Source organism: Pseudochaenichthys georgianus, chromosome 13 (genome assembly GCF_902827115.2).
Source record: "Pseudochaenichthys georgianus chromosome 13, fPseGeo1.2, whole genome shotgun sequence".
Taxonomy (NCBI): domain Eukaryota; kingdom Metazoa; phylum Chordata; class Actinopteri; order Perciformes; family Channichthyidae; genus Pseudochaenichthys; species Pseudochaenichthys georgianus.
The window spans coordinates 14,431,374-14,450,538 of NC_047515.1; the positions used below are offsets into that span (position 1 = coordinate 14,431,374).

Below are 19,165 nucleotides of genomic sequence, written 5' to 3' on the forward strand. Positions count from 1 at the left end.
CCCCCCCAGCAGACCGCAGCAAAGAAGAGTGCACTGGCCACAACAGACTAGAAGATCTCCAGCATCTTGCTGCACACATGGAAGGATCTCAGCTTCCTCAGAAAATAGAGTCTGTTCATCCCCTTCTTGTACACAGCGTCAGTGTTGATCCTCCAGTTCAGCCCATAAGTGCACTCCCAGGTACTATAGTCCTCCATAACAGCCACATCCTCTCCTAGAATGCGGCTGTTGTGCCAGACAGCAGCAGACAGAACATTTTGTGGCTGGGGTGATGGGGGTCTTTTATAATCCTGAGGGCTTTCTTTAAGGTTAACCAGGTATTTTTACTCCACTACATTTATTTTAGTTACTTTACAGATTCTGATTAATGATGTGAAATATAACCAACCCTTAAAGCAGACTTTAGTTACACCTGAGTAAAATTCAGGGAAGGTGATTGTCAAGTGCCAACAATCAGGAGATATATTTGATTGGAGGACTGGCTTATCTAAAGCCAGTTGAGTAGCACTTGAAATGTTTTGGCTCTAAGAAACCTGATGTACTTATATGATTCTGTTTTCTTCAAGGTTGTATTTTGTTGGTCGAACGCACTTATTGTAAGTCGCTTTGGATAAAAGCGTCAGCTAAATGCAATGTAATGTAATGTAATGATTGTTGGTGCTTGAGAAGACTAAATATGTATCTGCAGATCCCTATAAAGTATATACATTACTCGTTATTCTCTACAAATAGTTAATTAAAAACTGTATATCATTGCTATTTTGGACATCCCTTTTCAAGATTTCAATATTACTCTAAACGTGTAATAACGTCCTTTAACCAGTAGGTGGTTTGGGTTAAAAAGCTGCCAAGTTTACAGTGTTAACAAAATAAAATATACTGCTGTTTCTGGTTTAGTTTACGACGGATATATTTAGTTATTGTTTTGATATTTGTAACACAAAAGCGATGGAAAAAACCCACAGCAACACAGAAAAGATGGTCTTAACATGAACCAGCGGTCTAGTAGTTAATAAAAAACAATAATATCAAAACAAATTATTACTACTAACTTTATTGTGAAATTAAAACAGAACGGTAAAAGAATAGTTTCCGGTCTATTCTGAGCCCGATCTCTGTAGATAAATACAAATAAAGAACTACGACAGATGTGTAATATTGAATGCAGCCAAACCATTTATTACAATGCATTCATGTGATGACTTTCAAAGAGTAAAGCAAGCACTGCTGAATAAAGTATGATTTATCTTTTACGAAACGTTTTTTTCATATGGAATGCAGTTGGAGGTCAACCAATCACAGAGCTTGAGGCAACGCGGAACAATAGCTGAGGATTCTGGGTAGTGTAGTGTCTTCGGCCATCGTAAACTGAACAAATATTTGTTTCTCCGAATCGAAGGGGAAAATTACAAAAGCATTGTGCACAATTTAAACCAACCAATGTTGTGTAATCAACAAGGATAATCTGGTGTTTTTGAGTTGATGAGTAATGCAGATATCACTGTAAAATCAATCGACAGTAAAGAGAATACTTACTTCCGGGTGTAAAATCCTGCGTTATCCAATGGGAATGGACGCTCACATTGCTCTCCGTAATACAATAAAGGGGACATGATCAAATCGGAATATAATGTTCTTTTAAAAAACGTTAACTAAAGGGAACAATCTATTGGACACAGCTGAAGCTCTGGCCTTCCTTAAAAACTAACTAATTTAATAAAAATCACAGTTGTATTACACACAATGCACTGTTTTTTGAGAACAAAAATTCGTAACTAATGCACCATAATACATTCTGACGAAAAATAAAAATTATTATGAATACAAATAAAATAAAAGAAGCCTCCCGTGAGTTACTACAAGCTATAAAGTAGATTTAAAAAACGTTTTATAGAATAAAAGCTCACTACAGGACGTTGTAGAAATGCATGTGTGCGCCACGACAAAAGAGCCTCATTCACTTTACATTGGGGTTGTTTGTGTGGTGCAGACACGTAAATGTAACAAAGTTCGTGACTCCACCACGCAATGCGGTGTTAAGGAGTCGTGGTGGAGTCACGCATTCTGGTGAGATCAGGTTCCTTAGCTTCCACAGAAAAAATGTATGTTCTAGGGGTGCAACGGTACACGTACCGAATAGCCCTTGAGTTCGGTACACGTGTGAATATAACGTTAAACGTAAAAAATTGAGAACGTGAACAACTTTTTGGAAGTAATCTCAGGTGCTGTGTCGCAGCATTCAGAGTAATTTGCTCACATTGGGTTCAACGCGTCATAGAGCGACCAAGTCATTTCATTGGACGAGAGGTATACTATGAGAGCTGGTCACAGGGATGAGTTCAAATGTAGTCAGTAATTTGAGGAACTGTCGAAATGGCGAACGCAGATAAAGTTGAGCTCGAAAATCCTCCAGCATCATTGAAGTCTCCGGTTTGGGAACATTTTGGTTTCGCAGTTACGTACAAGGATAACGGACAAAGACAGGTGGACCAAACCAAAGCTGTTTGTCGGCATTGTTCAACTAACATTGGTTACGCGGCTGGCAATACATCAAACTTGCACACTCTTGAAAAGGCATCACCCGAACGTGAATATCACCGGTACCAAAAGAAAAAAGACTGAAGTGCAAACCCAACTCCCGCTAGCATTTAGCCTCCACCACTCGCAAAAAGTTCAGACCGAGCCAACGCTATTACAAACGCCAAATATCCTTATGTTGCCATGTTAGCAAAGCGCTACCTGGCTGTATCTGCTACCTCTGTCCCTAGCGAGAGGGTGTTCTCCACAGCAGGAGACATTGTTAGTGCCAGTTAAGTTAATTTTTCTTTAAAAAAAACATGAAAATACAATGACAAGCAAGTCATGTCAAACTGGCTGCTTAGGTACTAGTACAGTACAAATACAGATTATTTCAGTTCATCAAAATGCTGCACCTTAATGTTTATTTTATTATATTTTATATTTATTTGAGTGAATATTCATAGTTTAATAATAATTAAAAACCCCAAACTAATAGTTTATGTGTTGTGAGTACTAGTACAGTAAAATTCAAATACAGATTATTTCAGTTCATCGAAATGCTGCACCTTAATGTTTATTTTATTATATTTTATATTTATTTGAGTGAATACATTATTCACAGTATAATAATAATAAAAAAATATATGTATTTTATGTTTTGTGATAATTGTTTCTGCTGTACCGAAAACGTACCGAACCGTGACCTAAAAACCGAGGTACGTAACGAACCGAAATGTTTGTGAACCGTTACACCCCTATTATGTTCTACTGCAAAGTAACAACACAGTGTTTGGAACTGCTGCAATAGCATTGTTGTATCTTAAACATTTTTCATTGACCAGTCTTTACACTCTGCCAGAGCCCATAATGTCTTCCCTCGAGTGTTTACTTCCTGTCTGTCTTCTTCTACTGATTTCTCTATCACCCAACCTCCTTCCTTCTCTCGCGCAGTTTTCTTATCCTTGGCTTGTTCTATTTTTCTTTTCTTTAATGCCAATAGTTCAGCTGTCATGAATTTAATGTTTCATGCTCTTCAAAGATATAAACAATGATTATTCAAAAAATGTCTGCTCATAATCCCTCGATCAAAGTAATCTTATCAACGTTCTGCTTTCCTTAGTAGGGGTCTAACGTAAAAAAAAAAGAGCAGACCGCCAAATGTCAAAATGTACCAATCAGAATCTAGCATTCAACAAAGCAACTTTATACTAATTACAATAAATACCTATAGAGTCTGCATGTTTTACTCCTTTTGTAGGAGAGTTGGTGGGGCCTTTCATATTGTGTCGACTGTCTCAAACACAACCTCTTGGCAGTGTATTTGTGGCCGTTTTCTCCTCCAAGTCCAGGTGCCTTGGGTGTGTTTCAAGGATATATTACTTATTCTAAATCTTCTTCTTTTTTTCTATCTGTAAGCCCTCCCTCAGTGGGTCAGAATGATTAATGATACCCAGATGGATAGTGGAGAGAAGTTCCAATGGGAGTGCAAGGCCATGGGGAGGCCCCGGCCCACCTATCACTGGCTGCGGAATGGTTTGCCCTTGACATCCCAGGTACGTTCCCTAATACACACTACCCTCTCCTTTTGTTGATTGTACCTGATGCAGTGTGAGAAAAAGTTTTTAGAGAGTACTTGTCCATGGACAAGTGAGTTTGGCAATTTACTTGTCCGAATACATTCTTCACTTGTCCAGAATGGACAAAAATTGGGGCCACTGGAATCTTCTTCTTCGTCATCGTATTTTACACTTTCCCACGGTTTTTACAACACCGCTAACGTAAGTGAGCGGTAAGATGTTACTGCATCACACATAGGGATGGGTATCGTTTGGATTTTAACGATTCCGGTTCTGCTTTTCGATTCCGGTTATTTTCGGTTCTCGATTCCGGTTCTTTGAGAGGGTAAATAAGTCCCATGACAAACTGGGAGAAAAATATATTTATGAAAACATTAAGTCAAATCTGTATTCCTATTTACAAATCACTTCATACTGTTGAATTTCTTACGGTTATTGAATACAATTATATAAAAATAATTGCATTATTTAGTTAGTTCTAAGTGGTGCAGTTTAAGAATGTACAATTGGCCCAGTCTCCTCTGATGTTACACTGCAACCTGCCTGTGAGACAGAGTCCAACCACACATCTCCAACACATAGGCCTAATAATAATAATAATAATAATAATAATAATAATAATAATAATAATAATAATAATAATAATAATAATAAATTATTATTATCTCAAAAAGAGAGATGCTAACAAATAATCTAGGAAGTTTAACCACTTGGATTAAACCGGAGGTGACAAGTCTCGGTGTCATCCTGGACTCAGATTTGAACTTTAACGCCCATTTAAACAAAGTGACCAAAATAGCTTTCTTTCATCTCAGAAACATAGCGAAGTTAAGACCATTCATAAATCACAATGATGCAGAGAAGATAATTCATGCTTTTATATCTAGCCGACTGCAATGCACTATTCACTGGTCTCCCCAAGAAAGCTAGACTCCAGCTCATTCAAAACTCTGCAGCTAGACTACTGACGAATACCAAAAGGAGGGAACACGTTAGTCCTGTCTCAGCTACACTACACTGGCTTCCTGTAACTTTCAGAACTGATTTGAAGGTGCTTCTCCTTACATACAAAGCTCTAAATGGACAAGGACCCAGCTACATTGCTGACTCTCTAATAAACTACACACCCGCCAGAACACTGCGATCATCAGATGCAGGTCTATTAGAGGTCACCAGAAAGAGTCATAAGAAGATCGGTGATGCAGCCTTTGTAAACCACGTTACCCAACAATATTAGGGAAGCCAATACATTAGGCATTTTTAAAAGGCAGCTTAAAACCTATCTCTTTACCAAAGCATTTTTTACACTATTATACTGCACTATTCCCTGTGATTGACATTGCACTATTTCTCTATGTTTTATTCCCCATGTTTTTATTTTTAATTATTTTATCCCACTTTTTGCTCTTGCTGCTTGTTTTACACTGATTTGATGTCTTGTTTTTTACTGATGTAAAGCACTTTGAACTGCAATCCCCTGCATGAAAGGTGCTATACAAATAAAGTTATTATTATTATTATTATTATATTTATAGCCTATAGGCCTAGCGCTTTTCTACAACTCAAAGCGCATACACATGTCCTGCAATACACATGCTGCAGCTGCCCAGCTAATCACTGTTTGTAAAAGTAAATAAATAGTATTTTCATTTCAATAATGTACTTTCTATACCCTGCTTCATAAACAATACTAACATGACATCCCTGTGCTCCTCCGAGTCTGGGGGTCCGGGGATGTGAGGACAGCGCGAGGACAGACAGGGAGGCTGCTTCACTTCATAAAGGAAATGGCGGTCAATATTAACGACACAGGAGCTAAAACGCTTAATAACCTTCATTACGTGTTAGAAAGAACATAAGAAAGTTTGACAACGATGAGGCTGTTAAACGGGCAGCGGATCCGCTGTGTGTAGAAAGAGAGAGATAGAGAGACGCTGAGCTGCAACGTGCAGCGATCAGCTGATACGGAGCATAGAGAGAGAGAGCTGCGGTCCGCGGGGCTCCGCCTCCTGTCCTCACAACTCTTATTAATCCCGGTACCGGACAATTGTTATTTGTTCCTACTCGAAACCGAGTTTTGCTTCCCAACCCTGCCACTGTGCTACACTTCCCACCCCGCTCCGCCCCGCCCCCGTCTAACTGTACAGAAAACGGCGAGATGCATTTCCTTATGAATCGACAAGCAGAACCGAAACTAACATTTCTAAACGAACAATGGCGGACACAGACAATTTGCGAATGAGTTCTGCCTTTTGTAAACTGAATTTATCAATAATTTGTCAATAAATCGGGGCGAAAAACGTCACTTGTCCACCGGACAAGTCAATTAAAAGATCTACTTGTCCGATATTGTAAATAACACGTCCCGGACGGTGGGACGTGTACTTTTTCGCACACTGCTGATGGAACTACATGCCCACTATATGCAGCATTATCACTTTAAGTCTATATTTAGATATTATGTTCTCTGATGCTTTTTTATTGTTACAGGGTCGTATGGAAATAGTGAATGGCGAACTGATCATTCACAGAGTGCAGCAGACGGACTCGGGAATGTACCAGTGTGTTGCGGGAAATAAATACGGGTCCATCAACTCTAATGCTGAACTCAAGATTTTAGGTGATTTCACATTCTGTTTATTCTATATATTTGTCCAAAAAGGACATTTAAATCATATTTTGTGTTATTGTTATGATGCCAAGGACATGACATTCTTGATACTCTCCAATGGTAACAACTGCAGACTGAGTATTGGCATCTGAATAAGGTTCCGGATGATAGGTAAGGGAGATTGAAATGCAAGTGTGGAACGCTGAACTGGGAGATGTGCTGATTGCCAATCAATGGTCCCTGATTTAACCCAGACAGGGGACTGCATGAATAAAAGAAGGACTCATGGTTATATTCAATGAGCTGCCTGCACGTATCAAGTTGAGGAGAGTCTGGAACAGTTCTTGGTTATATCTGAGGCGAACGTAAAGCAATGACTTGTAGATATAGATTTATAGTAATGGGAGCAAACACTCGAGGAGAGACATCAATGGATTCTTTGATGGAGTATAATGAGTCCATTAGAGTCTTATCTCCGCTTTATCGTTTGTCATCAAAGCACAGCCTCCATCACAATTACTTAGAAAAAACAAACCTCTACTTTAGGCATCACTTTTAACAGGTATTAGCCAGTGTTTGCTATTTGATCTCTACTTTCATCTGTTTTATAACACTAAGTAATGTTTTTAGGGTTTGTTGATTGTTATGTGTGAAATTGCCGAGGGACTGCAGATGGGAAAGCTTAAAGCTAAAATCTGGAGATTCATGTATTTTATTCGTTCAACAAAGAAATACAAAGAAAATAATATATAGGTGCTGGGCAAAGATTAACCTTTTGAATCACAATTAATCACATGATTTGCTGCGATTAATCGCATTGTTATGCGCAACATTCTATAATTAATTAAAAAGTAGTGTATGCCGCACTTTTATTTTAAGTACTGCTATATATGAACAAAAGTGCAATATCATTTGGTTTGCAAACACAAATAGGTGCTTTTGACAGCAGTATTCCCTTTATACAGTAGCAGTTAAACAATGTCTTGTAAATGTCAACTAAAACATGAATTAATGTATCACATCAAATAGAAAACAAAAGCTATGTTCCATTGCCAGGGCATTAACGTGTTATAGTGTTTGTTATAAAACAAGTTACCCTCAGAGTCCAGTGATAGGACAATTCTACTTTGCATTGGTTACAAATAACTTTGGTTCTATCATCTCTGGAAGATATCTAAATTGTCCATGTAAGAGTTTGGTTCCTTTCTCCATTTTTCTGGCCAGCAATCGTAGGCCCACCCAAAATGCTCTCATTGGTTGAGACGTGTGATGACGCCCACCCTAAGCCAATACTGATCAACATTTTCACCCTGTGACCCATGGTTTGTCTGTATGTATATTTATAGCCAGTGAGCCTCAGACTTTCAAAATAATAATAAAAAAAACTTAATGCGCAATAAAATAATTGTAGCCGTTAATTAATTGTAGCCGTTAATTAATTAATGCGTTAATATGCGATAATAATTTTGCCCATCCCTAATATATATATATATTTGTTTTTTACTTTTTTTAAACAGCAGAACAGGAGTCACATGTACTTATAAATGTTCAGGCACTAAAAGCCAAGGGAACTGTGCTCTTTAGACGCACATGTATGGCTCCAGGCTGAAAACATAACCGACTGTCCAATGTTCTGTGCTGATGTACTATTTTCTCCCTGTCATCTTCTATACCGGGATACGTCTGGTGACACCCATTCCCCTTTCATATTTCCCAGAGGGACAGTTTGATTTACTGTCTGTGTGGCATGCCCTTTTTTGAAGGGGAATCTTTGGCATTTTGAAAATCTTATTGCAAATGGATGTTTTTTTTTTTGTGGAAAAAATCTATACATTGTTTGTCTCTTAAAACATTAGATTGGATTCATTTTAAAACAGCCACTTTTAAGTCTTCTCTGTGTGATCTACACGAGTGAGAAGTTTGGATTTTTATTAAGTTTTAATCGACCTGACGAGGAAGTGCTTTTGCCTTCCTTTGAGTCACTGTCACAATGATGGTATATTTGGTAGCTGGTGATGAATGTTTTCATAACTATGCCCCCCAGGCATGTCTTCCAAGTGACCTGTGCTCTGCAGAGATGTCCTCAAGCAAACACTATCAGGACAGATTACATGGCTAATACCAGCCTGCAGATGAGCGATCACTGGAGGCCAGGCGGGGGCAGCGGCTGCCCCCATGCCTGTGATCGTGTCCCAGATCCAGCTCTTCTGGGAGGGTGGCGGGTGAAGCAATAAGGGCACTGCTGCCACCAGCTGCAGACTTGCTCTTATTTTGATTAAAACAAATACTCACAGCAACTGCTCTGTTTTCTGCTGCTCTCCGTGTCTAGAGGGACCTCTGCCACTCAGGCAACTACTCAGCCTCAAAGACACAAATGTTTCAGGGAGCAGGGTCAGCCTGTAGCTACACATGGGATTGAATTGTCATTGCAAATAATGTCACCTTTAAAGCATCATTTGGGATTAGAATAATCACAGTTGACAAAGCCTCGCAGCCTGTGAATGGCCTTGATGTGTAATACAGCTGTATACCACTACCACATCGACTTAAGTGCCTGAAGCCTTATTTAGAACATTAGTGCCTAATTTATTCTCTCGAGCTACAGTAGCTGTGAATGTTAAAATAAATAAATATGTATTTATTATTCACTCAAGTGGCCTGGTTAAATATGGGTTAAAAACATAAAGCAGTACAAATCATCACAGCATGTCATCATTAACATTATGACAGCTTTTGAGTAATTAGGCGGCACAATAGATTTGTAATGGGTACTGAATTAGCACAGAGATAAGACCAAGTATACCACATTATACAGTACATTGAAAGCATGTTTAGCCATTGTTTGTATAAAAGCATGCTTTGTAATTATTCACATTGAAAATCGGGTTATTACTTTAAAACAAATTAGCATTTTGATCAAGCAGCTGTATGAATCATGATGTGTCAGTTAAAACCCTCTAGCATTTTTGAAATAATTACTTTGAAATGCACAGTTGAAGAGGTGCAACAAGTATGTTGAAACATATATTACATTTTAGCAGCCTCGCAATTAATTACAACTATATTTAAGACAAACTCACAGAAACTGAAGTTATTCAGGTTGTGTTCAGGTGTTACTTGCAATTGTTGGTTTTCCGTTGAGCTGAAAACAGCTTCTCACATTTTTACAAAGCAGCTTGTCTTAATATTTAATTTTTTTTAAATAACAAATAATATAAAAATACATAATTTGTATAGCGCATTTACTGGTTGTCAACAACGCTATCTAAAGATAGATTTAAAACAAATACATATATGATATTACATATCTTACAAAGAAATTACTGAACATAATTCCTATCATCATACTGTATCTTAATTTATTAAAACATTGAATTAACCATGCTTTTTATGACAAGAGCCAAACTTGGAAATAATACATCGCATAAATAGTATAGAAGTGTGTGGGCTGATATGACTTTATTATTTTCTGTCTCTCTCTTTAAATGTAAACAACACATTTTTTGTGTCTGTCTTTCACAGCATCGGCTCCTGTCTTTGTCCATAATCCTGTGCGGGTCATTGCTACACTTGGAAAAGATATATTGCTAGAATGTAAACCCAAAGCATCGCCCAAACCACGGATAACATGGAAGAGAGGAGAGCGGAGGATACAGCAAAGCAGAAGGTACAGCAACTCTTAAGAAGCATTGTGTGACACTGTAGTAGCTGTGTGTGTGAGTGTGTGTTAGTTATAATTCTTTTTTATATGATCTAATAAAAATGCATTGTGCTATTGATCCATGTAGGAACAATTCTCCATTTAAACAGTAAAAATGGCAGAGGATACCAAGGGTTTCTGCAAGTCCTTGAAAATTAAATCAAATTGTCTGAAATTGAAGCCTAAAACGGTCTAAAATGTTCTCTCATACAATTTGATAGTTCTTGAAAAAGAATCCTCCACCGTTGTGTTAACTTTAAATAATAAAGAGAGGGCTGTCAGAATTCATTTTTTGCTCGGCCGGAGAACTGACCCACAATGGATAATTTCCCACCATGAATAAAGGTTCTGCACCCTGCTCTTAATGTACTCTAACACATCCATGAAGCATTTCACAATCTCCATGGTGACTGCTTTGTGCTTTAGAAAATAGATTTAGCCAGATTGAAACTTAGATCGCTACATGTCAATACATGTTTGAACTTCATACTGCACCGTAACTGTTAGGCTTAGTTTCATTAGGTCAGGCAACTAATTTTTCTTTATGCCTCTGCCAGTATGAATGGTTAATTATAGTAATAACATATAAACAAGTTCATTATATGGTCTTGAAAAGGTCTTAAAATGAACTTGAAACGCTGGAGCCAGTGTTCTGTTTACCTCAGCACAGAGTCCACAGATGTATGACCTCAAACCAAACCAAAGCTCAACCTTAATTTACAGCTCAAAATGTTAAAAATAATACATACTGAGTTCATGGTAACATACTGCATATTACAAAATAGTGTTGTTTTTATTAAAGCAACATGTATGCTCCGACAGATCAATATTAATGCAAATGTATGGCTGAACTTTAATATCTGACATGTGTCATTCACTTGTAACACTGTCTGCTGTGGTTAATATAACCAGATATATTTAAAACGTGATACAATCTAAATGCACAAGATATCATTACATCCAAGCCTCTGTGGCAATGTTTTGTGATCTTAAAAAATGCAATAAAAACTAGAAAATGTCTCTCCATGTAATATCTCTATAGTAATGATCTGCTTAATGCTTTTTATGGGCATTCAAAATAGCAATATTCTATGTGAAGACACCCTAGAAATTAAATTCATCGGGATAAGCTGTGTCATATATATTAACCAGAGCTCTGTTTTAAATAGTTTACTTTTTTTTTGTTCCTCTGCACAGTTTAGAGAAAAGAACGTTATTTGAGAAAGTTAATTGCCCTGTAAAATATGTATGAAGTCATGAAAAGTTTGTCTCTCCCGAAAAATAGTTTTTCATCATAGTTCCACTACGTAACTTCAAGTGTTATCATGACGGCTCTCAACCCTCAGGAATTGCATACATGTCTTGTTGTAACACATCAAAGTTTCATTACTGTAACCACAATTAAGTGTCACTGCTAGAATAAAACACCTTAGGTACAGGAAAGCTCTGGAGACACATCCATAGCCCCCCTCCTTCTCATGGATGCTGACAATTTAGACCGTACAATTTCATTTGGAATTCACACGCAGTTTGATGCATCATCTTTTATGAGAAACATTTCTCCGTCGCTCCTAGAGGGGGCTTAGCGGGGTGAGGGTCCATCAATCAAACTGAGCGACACCACTGAAATACTCAGTCACTGCTGAGTGTCCCGAGTTCTGAGGGAGAGAAGATTCAGCTGTCTGTTCCACAGTCTCGCAGCAAAAAGCCAGTTGATAATCAAATCTGTGAGTGTCCTTCAAAGAGCCAGCGACTTAACTTCAGGCCAAATTGAAAAAAGGAGCAGTTGGTCATTTCAAAGGTTGGTGCAACTTAATCTTCAATTAAAGAAAAGTGGTCCTCATCACTAATTGTGGGAGTCTGTTCTCTATAAAAAACCTGGCTACAGTGAAACTGATGGATGTGGATGAGTCTGTGAGTGTGTTGCCCCTAAATGGTGATTAATGACCCTGGCTTGTCTCGATCTGATAAAAAGCCTTTGAGGTATTTTTCAAACTCTGGCAAATCTATTTTGCAGTGGTTTTGGCGTGCACCGCGGGGAGAGTCCTACCTGTCCGAAAAACACCTTGATCTTGTTTTCATCTGACTTCTGATAAAGCGGTGTCTTAAGAGAGCAGAACATTGTTCACGGACGTTATTGGCAAAGTAGTTAATTTCTTCCCCTCAGAGTAATTCATCATTCACTATTAGATGCTGACATTGTATACAAGCCGTATGTGGTCTAGTTTTCTCGAAATGTGTAGGAGATGTCATCGCGGCTGTGTTACTTTTATACCAGAATAGAATGTTTGACACGTCTTAAAGGTGATTCTGTACAGTGCGTTAATGAGCTGGATCACACAATGGTTGAGGGGTCATCTGGAGATCAACCTTGTGAAAGGGTGATTTGTATCTGAAAAAGGTGAAACGAACAACCTTCTTAGGTTTTGGTCAGGGTGACTCCTGCAAGGATTTTCTGCCACTACCCATAATAAAGTAAAGAGTTTATGGATGGAGAGACGTTCTGTTCTTAGAAGAGCGGGGGAGGAATCGAAACAGCTTCACGTTTATCTGGCATTGACAGCTGTGCTGACTTAATGAAGGTTTGTAATTAACATGGATTTCCGCTAATGTTCAGGGCTTTTGTCTCTTAAACAGAAAGTATTATTCCCATTAGTTTGAGAAAATATGGCAGACTCAGTCAAAACCCACGGACTCTTTGTTTAACAGTCAGACAGTGCATGATTTGGCCATGTGTGTAAACACTGAGAAGTTGTTTTTTTTATGTGAAAAATGCAGTGTGCTTGGCTTCATATCAGAAACTCTCCCCATCATGGTGTGATCTTCTGATGTTTCCTTGAAATATCCTAAGGTTGAATGTATTTGCATATTCTGTATGCCCAACAGTCCCTTCGTGTCCTTTCTGCCTCGGTGTCCTTGTTGAATGTGAATTACCTTCTCAATTTGAAAAATGTCTCCTGGCTGCAGATTGCTTCTGAATTGTCTGAATGTGTGGCGAGATGTTGCCACGCCTTTGTGAGTTTCTCTGTGCCGATTTCAATCACCTTGTCCATGATGAAACGGCTTACTGCAGTGAATATAAATGCCAAACAATATGAAGTAGAATACAAATACTTCATAACAGCTCCATCATTTTGACCGTTTGCTTTTGAATAAAATCAATATGTTATTAAAGACAAATACTTTTTTAAATATGCATTACCACCTCGGTATGGAAGGCATCATTTAAATGTGATATACATACGTACCACAATAATAAAAAGTGCTTGCACAGGACACTTCACTATGCTATACATATATATGTATGCTTTTCCTCTAAAGCCACATGTTATTTACAAGTCTGAGCGACATGTTTATACAGCGTTGCTTTTGTCCTTAAGTTGCATAAGAGGCTACTTATGTTATGAATGCAGGTGTGGTGTTGTTTCTTCTCTCTATTACACTTGTTTTTTCCCCGGGGCGAATCTCAATGATATCCACTTCTGGGTTTGACAGCTTTAGATGCACTGAATGCAGGAATACTTATGGTCTGTCGGGTGGGTTCATAAACAGTGTGTGTGATAAATGCGGAACAAATAATACATGTATAGAAATTTGAATGCAGAGGGACACATAATCAAAACATCTATTTTATTTCAACTTGTGTAGTGCTCTCCACAAATTATGCTCTGAAACTGTCCTTTCATGGATTTTAAACGATACTGTAATTACTCTAATAGAAGCCCATTGTGCTCTTTCAAAGGCATACGATCAGATATACTGGAGTGCATCATTGGACCCTAATTGAAAGTCAGAAGAGTTTCTTTGTTCCAAACATTGCTTTGGTGTCACTTTTTTTTCTTCTGAACATGTGTCCCCATTACCTTTATTTATATATATATATATATATATATATATCTTTAGTAGAATCAGTGTTTTATCATGTTCAAGATAGGACTACTTAGTGGTATCTGCAAATCAGGTTCATTAACATATTCCAATGGTCGATTGATTCTGAGTGGAAAGGGTTTATTTCCGTCTCTCTTGTTGAAGGTTACATACAATCACTTCACATCCTTCACACATCCTTCAGTCCTCTAAGTATTTACACAAACAAAAATACTTTTTCTGTCCTTCGATTCAGTGATAATAATTTGCTAGCGGTAAACACTATTTTGTTTTATATTTCCCACTGCAATCTCTAGTGGATGATCATTTCAAGGATGTCTGAGCAGTTTATTTTATCTCATCCCAAGTAAATATTTCTATTCTTGTAACCCAACACGACCACAAGCATAAAACCTCATGCCTAAACATGTCGAACAACTCATCATACCTGCATTTGTTTTTCATACCAGTATTGATTTGTGTGTCCTTTCTCACAGGATTATGTTGCTACGGAACAATACTCTGAGAATTGTTAACTCCAGCCGAGCAGATGAGGGGAACTATGTGTGCCGGGCCGAGAATGAGCTGGGCTCGGCGGAGATGACTGCCGTATTGTGGGTAAAAGGTAAGTGATGCCCTGGGGGCCTTTATTTTCTGCCAAATTAGCACAAGTCAGCCACCAGTAAACAGTCCCCAATGTTATTTCCCCCCCCCCTTACCTTTGCTCGGGTGCCAGGAAATATATTGTACTTGCTCAACAGTGAACCAAGGCCTCTCACATTCAAGAATCATATTACAAGGACACACTTTTACAGCGTAAAGGGCTGAGTCTCATAGATGCACTGCACACCACACTCCAGATCAAAGCAAAGCAGGATATTTGACAAAGGTGACGCTCAAGCTGTGGTTGGCCCAATTGTGACTGCTCTGGCGGTGATGTCACAGTGAAACGCAGCTGCTTGGCGCTATAGCTTCTGGTTAGCCTGAGGTGACAGTGTAGCAGCTTTGTGCTTCCAGAGGCCATGCGTGTGGAGCTTAGCCCGATCCGAGTGGAAGTGACTGTGGGGGAGAGCGTGGTGCTGAGCTGCAAGGCCGCCCATGACACCTCGCTGGATGTGGCTTTCCAGTGGTTCTTCAACCAGAGGCCCATCAACTTTCAACAGGACGGTAACCACTTCGAATACATCCAAACAGTAAGAGCACGAGTAAGAGCAAAAGTAAGACTATGAGTAAATGTATTATATTGGTTATGTACCTATCTATGTACATGTCTATCTGTCTGTTTTTGTTCATCTGATAACCCTCCTGTTGTGTTCATTTCTCCACCCTTACTCTGGTGTTCCGGGTCAAATTTGACCGGTCTGTTTTAACTGCTATCACATTAACACAAAAACCATTAATCATCACCAAATTGTATTTAACACCCCTTTAAGCTGTCAACAATGTCTCAGACTACTGGTTTATGTGAATAACTTCAGTAAATGTAGATACACTGAAAATGGACATACACTGAAGATCTATTCCAAACTTAACATTTGTTGATTTGTGGGTGTGTACTATCTGATTGATGAACATAATTGAGGGTTAATCCCTCATTTTTGACTGGGAACATCATAGGTGTTAAGAAGACTAAACCACTACAATTCTATGAAAGTGGTGATCCAACCCAGTCTCCTCAGTCTGCATATAAATAACACAACTTTACTCTTTGGTAATGCTTGCAATTGATACAACCGTTAATCAGCAATTGCACATGTTCATATACCTACTGTGGAGAATATCTTAGGGCCTTGAAGCAATCACATATAAAATCGGTCAGATTTGACCCGAACATGACAGGAGGGTTAAGTGTTGAAAAATAGCGTTTGTGATCAGTAACATAATTATGTATGATAAAATATATTGCCCTTGAATTGCAATTGTATCTTTTTGGGGGAAATGAAAACACAAATAGAAACTCATACTTGCTTTGAAAAGTATTATGGCTTCAAACTCACTCATAAGTGGTTTTGAATGACGAATAAAAAAGGAATATAATAAGGACAATTATGCTAATATTGAAACTTCAACATGCTTCTGTTAATCAAATCACGGCTTTGTAAAACATGCTAATGAATCCATTCACAAACTCCACCAACAATAGTCAGGCGCCTCCTGAATTGCAAGTCTGTGAGTGATTGTTTCCGTTGTTCTCTCCGACTTCAGTCATCAGGAAAAGGTCAGAGGACACAAAGTCAAGGATCCTCTGAGGAAGATGTTGCACATATTTTCCCAACTGAGCAAAACAATAAATCCTCCCAAACAAAAAGGCATTTAACCTTTGACATCCTCCAATATCAGGGCTTCATTGATACCATTTCACCTCTTCCTTTTCCTGGACCCTTTCTATTGTTTGAGTTTTTCTTTTTCTTTGGTTTACCATATTATTAACTTCACTGAAAAAACTGAAATGTTGACTTTGATTAAATCTATTATGTCACACTACTGTATTAGGTTAGTTGCAAGCAATAAAAGAGAAACCAGCTCGAGTGCGCTAGAATTTGAAAATACACAACCGGAAAAAATCTGCCACTTCCTTACAGAGCCCCTCCTCCAACACACACGAACGCGCACATGACCAATGAGGGCACAAGATAAGTTTGGAAGGCTGACAGGCAGGTAGGCTTTTTACAGTACTACGGCTTCCACAGAAGTCAAAGCACTTAAGATATTCATTGCTATCGGGATGTTAAGAGCATTCCATGGAATATAACAAAAAGTGTATCTCGATCCGGTTTCTCAAACTTACCTACCCCACCTTTAAGTTAAACCTAATATATTTTATTTAATCTTAATATGATTGCTTTAAACTAACCTAATACAGTTGGGAAATCTGTTGACATAATGCTTTTAATTAAAGTAATTGATGTGTGGACATATCAATTATTGTAGGCTAAACTGAAAATGTTGAGTTTAGTCCTATGGATTTATTTTTTATTTTAAGATGCACCATTTTGAAAAGTACATTTCCAGTACAAAAGGACCTTTTGACTATGTAAATGTAGTCTTTAAAGAAACAAAACATTTACTGACTGTTTTGGATAGCTTAAAGTGATGTAAAATAACAACCGGGGGCCTTACAGGGTTAAACAAGCGTAATTTACACTTATATTTGTACAAAGAAACATTTCCAATCTCCATAATACAGAAACTATTGGACACAAGCCATAAAATGAAGTTGAAAACAAATGTACCAGAGAGCAGAAAGTCCTCTTTATGTCACCATTCCTTCAGTGGATGTTAACATCACATCTGTCCTGTGCGTCCTCTGCTACTACCAATGCTCTGGAGAGAAAGTATTTGCAGTGACAATCCTTTACACAACAGATTCCTGGCTGATGCATGGTGTGTAATTTTAATCAGGTTTCTTGCTAAACGGCTGCCTGTAGACCTTGAATTATTCCCAGCCTTGCCTTAGGCGATTCTCATTTCAACAGAGAAAATAGGAGTAGCTGAAGAATGTAGCAAGCGAGCACCTGAATTAAACAGGAATCTCTCGAGCCACATGAGCCTCTACAAGATGTAAAGTCATCACACTTCTTTTTGACAAGCACATTTAGGCTTGCTTAATACCTAACTTGTTTGTATTCTATTCCTTCCGATTGCAGCAGTCGTCCATAGTGGACCTGATGATCAGGAGCATTTTGTTGAAGCATGCTGGGAAGTATGGGTGTCGGGCCCAGACCAGCGCCGACACTGTGTTTACAGAGTCTGAACTCCTTGTGCGAGGTGAGCTTGTCATGTGACGTCTTGTTCAGTCTTTCGTGCAGGCAGTGACTCTCTCAAATCAAATCAAGTTTTATTTATATAGCACATTTATAAACGATTTTTAATCGAGCCAAAGTGCTGTACATATAATAAAAATAGCCTACAGTAGACACTTTACAGCTAATACAACAGCACAGATCTCTGCCCCCTTTAAACGGAACCACTAAACCGAAAAATCACATTTATTTCTTACTGAGTTATTCTTGGCAAGCTTAGTCCAGTGGAAATGGACACAACACGATGAATCTAGCAAATTGGCTCCAATTTGTGCTGCTGCTTTGGGAAGTTTTCTAATGATATCAGACATTAAATATTTGCTCTTGATGGAGACAATTGAACAGCACTTTTTCCACATTATTGCCTCCTTTTTAACCTTCTGATCTTGATTAATTTGTTATAGTCACTGTGAGTAAGGCGGACAGACGGTCTGTCTGCATGAACACGTTTAGTGTGTGCTGTTAAACAGATGAATGGCTAAAATGGCTAGTGATCAGATTATGTGGCTGTTTCTGATTGTTGCTGATGATGTGATGAAAAGGTTATCATGCACACAGATGCTGTAATATTTTGAGGCTGACCTCACATACTGTTTACACATTTTTCTTTTGAGATGTCAGGCCTGGAAATGTGTTAATGTCTTCTTTTTTTGTGCTTTAGCAGAAACAGTGATACTATGGGGCAACACATGCTTTTTCACACTGTTACATCATGTTTTCAAACTAGTGAAAAGAGAACATCCAAGCACACATTATAGTGTTTTTTTACCACACTTTATTTTTCCCATATGCAGATTAGTCTACTCTCAAGTGACCAAAAGTAAGAATAAGATCTTTAGTTGCATTTTTAAACATAGCATTTCAGAAAACGTGTAATACAAAAACTATTATTGTGATTCATCGACTGGAGAAATGTCATGGCAATTTTCTTCTAACCCTTTTCCCCTGTATGGAAGGGTATGCAAAGATTTCTTAAAGGCTGTTTTCTCTAATGAGTAAGACTCACATAAACACATTTTATTTTTATTTTACAAATAAACAAAAATACATTTAATTCCATCTACAGTATATTCTGTATAGGGGTTTG

General features: G+C 38.2%; 1 protein-coding gene across 4 annotated transcripts in view; it reads left to right on the forward strand.

Annotated features, from left to right (window-relative positions):
- cntn5 (contactin 5) overlaps positions 1-19,165 on the forward strand; it is a 204,024-nt gene that overhangs the window by 146,607 nt on the left and 38,252 nt on the right. For 2 of the 4 annotated variants that reach the window (XM_034098158.1, XM_034098159.1), the window contains 6 exons: positions 3,937-4,073; positions 6,588-6,717; positions 10,231-10,375; positions 14,773-14,900; positions 15,293-15,492; positions 17,923-18,043. In XM_034098158.1, the coding sequence (XP_033954049.1) occupies positions 3,937-4,073; positions 6,588-6,717; positions 10,231-10,375; positions 14,773-14,900; positions 15,293-15,492; positions 17,923-18,043 (861 nt within the window). The remainder of the gene's footprint in view (positions 1-3,936; positions 4,074-6,587; positions 6,718-10,230; positions 10,376-14,772; positions 14,901-15,292; positions 15,493-17,922; positions 18,044-19,165) is intronic. The other 2 variants (XM_071205105.1, XM_034098160.2) reach the window with 2 other exon arrangements.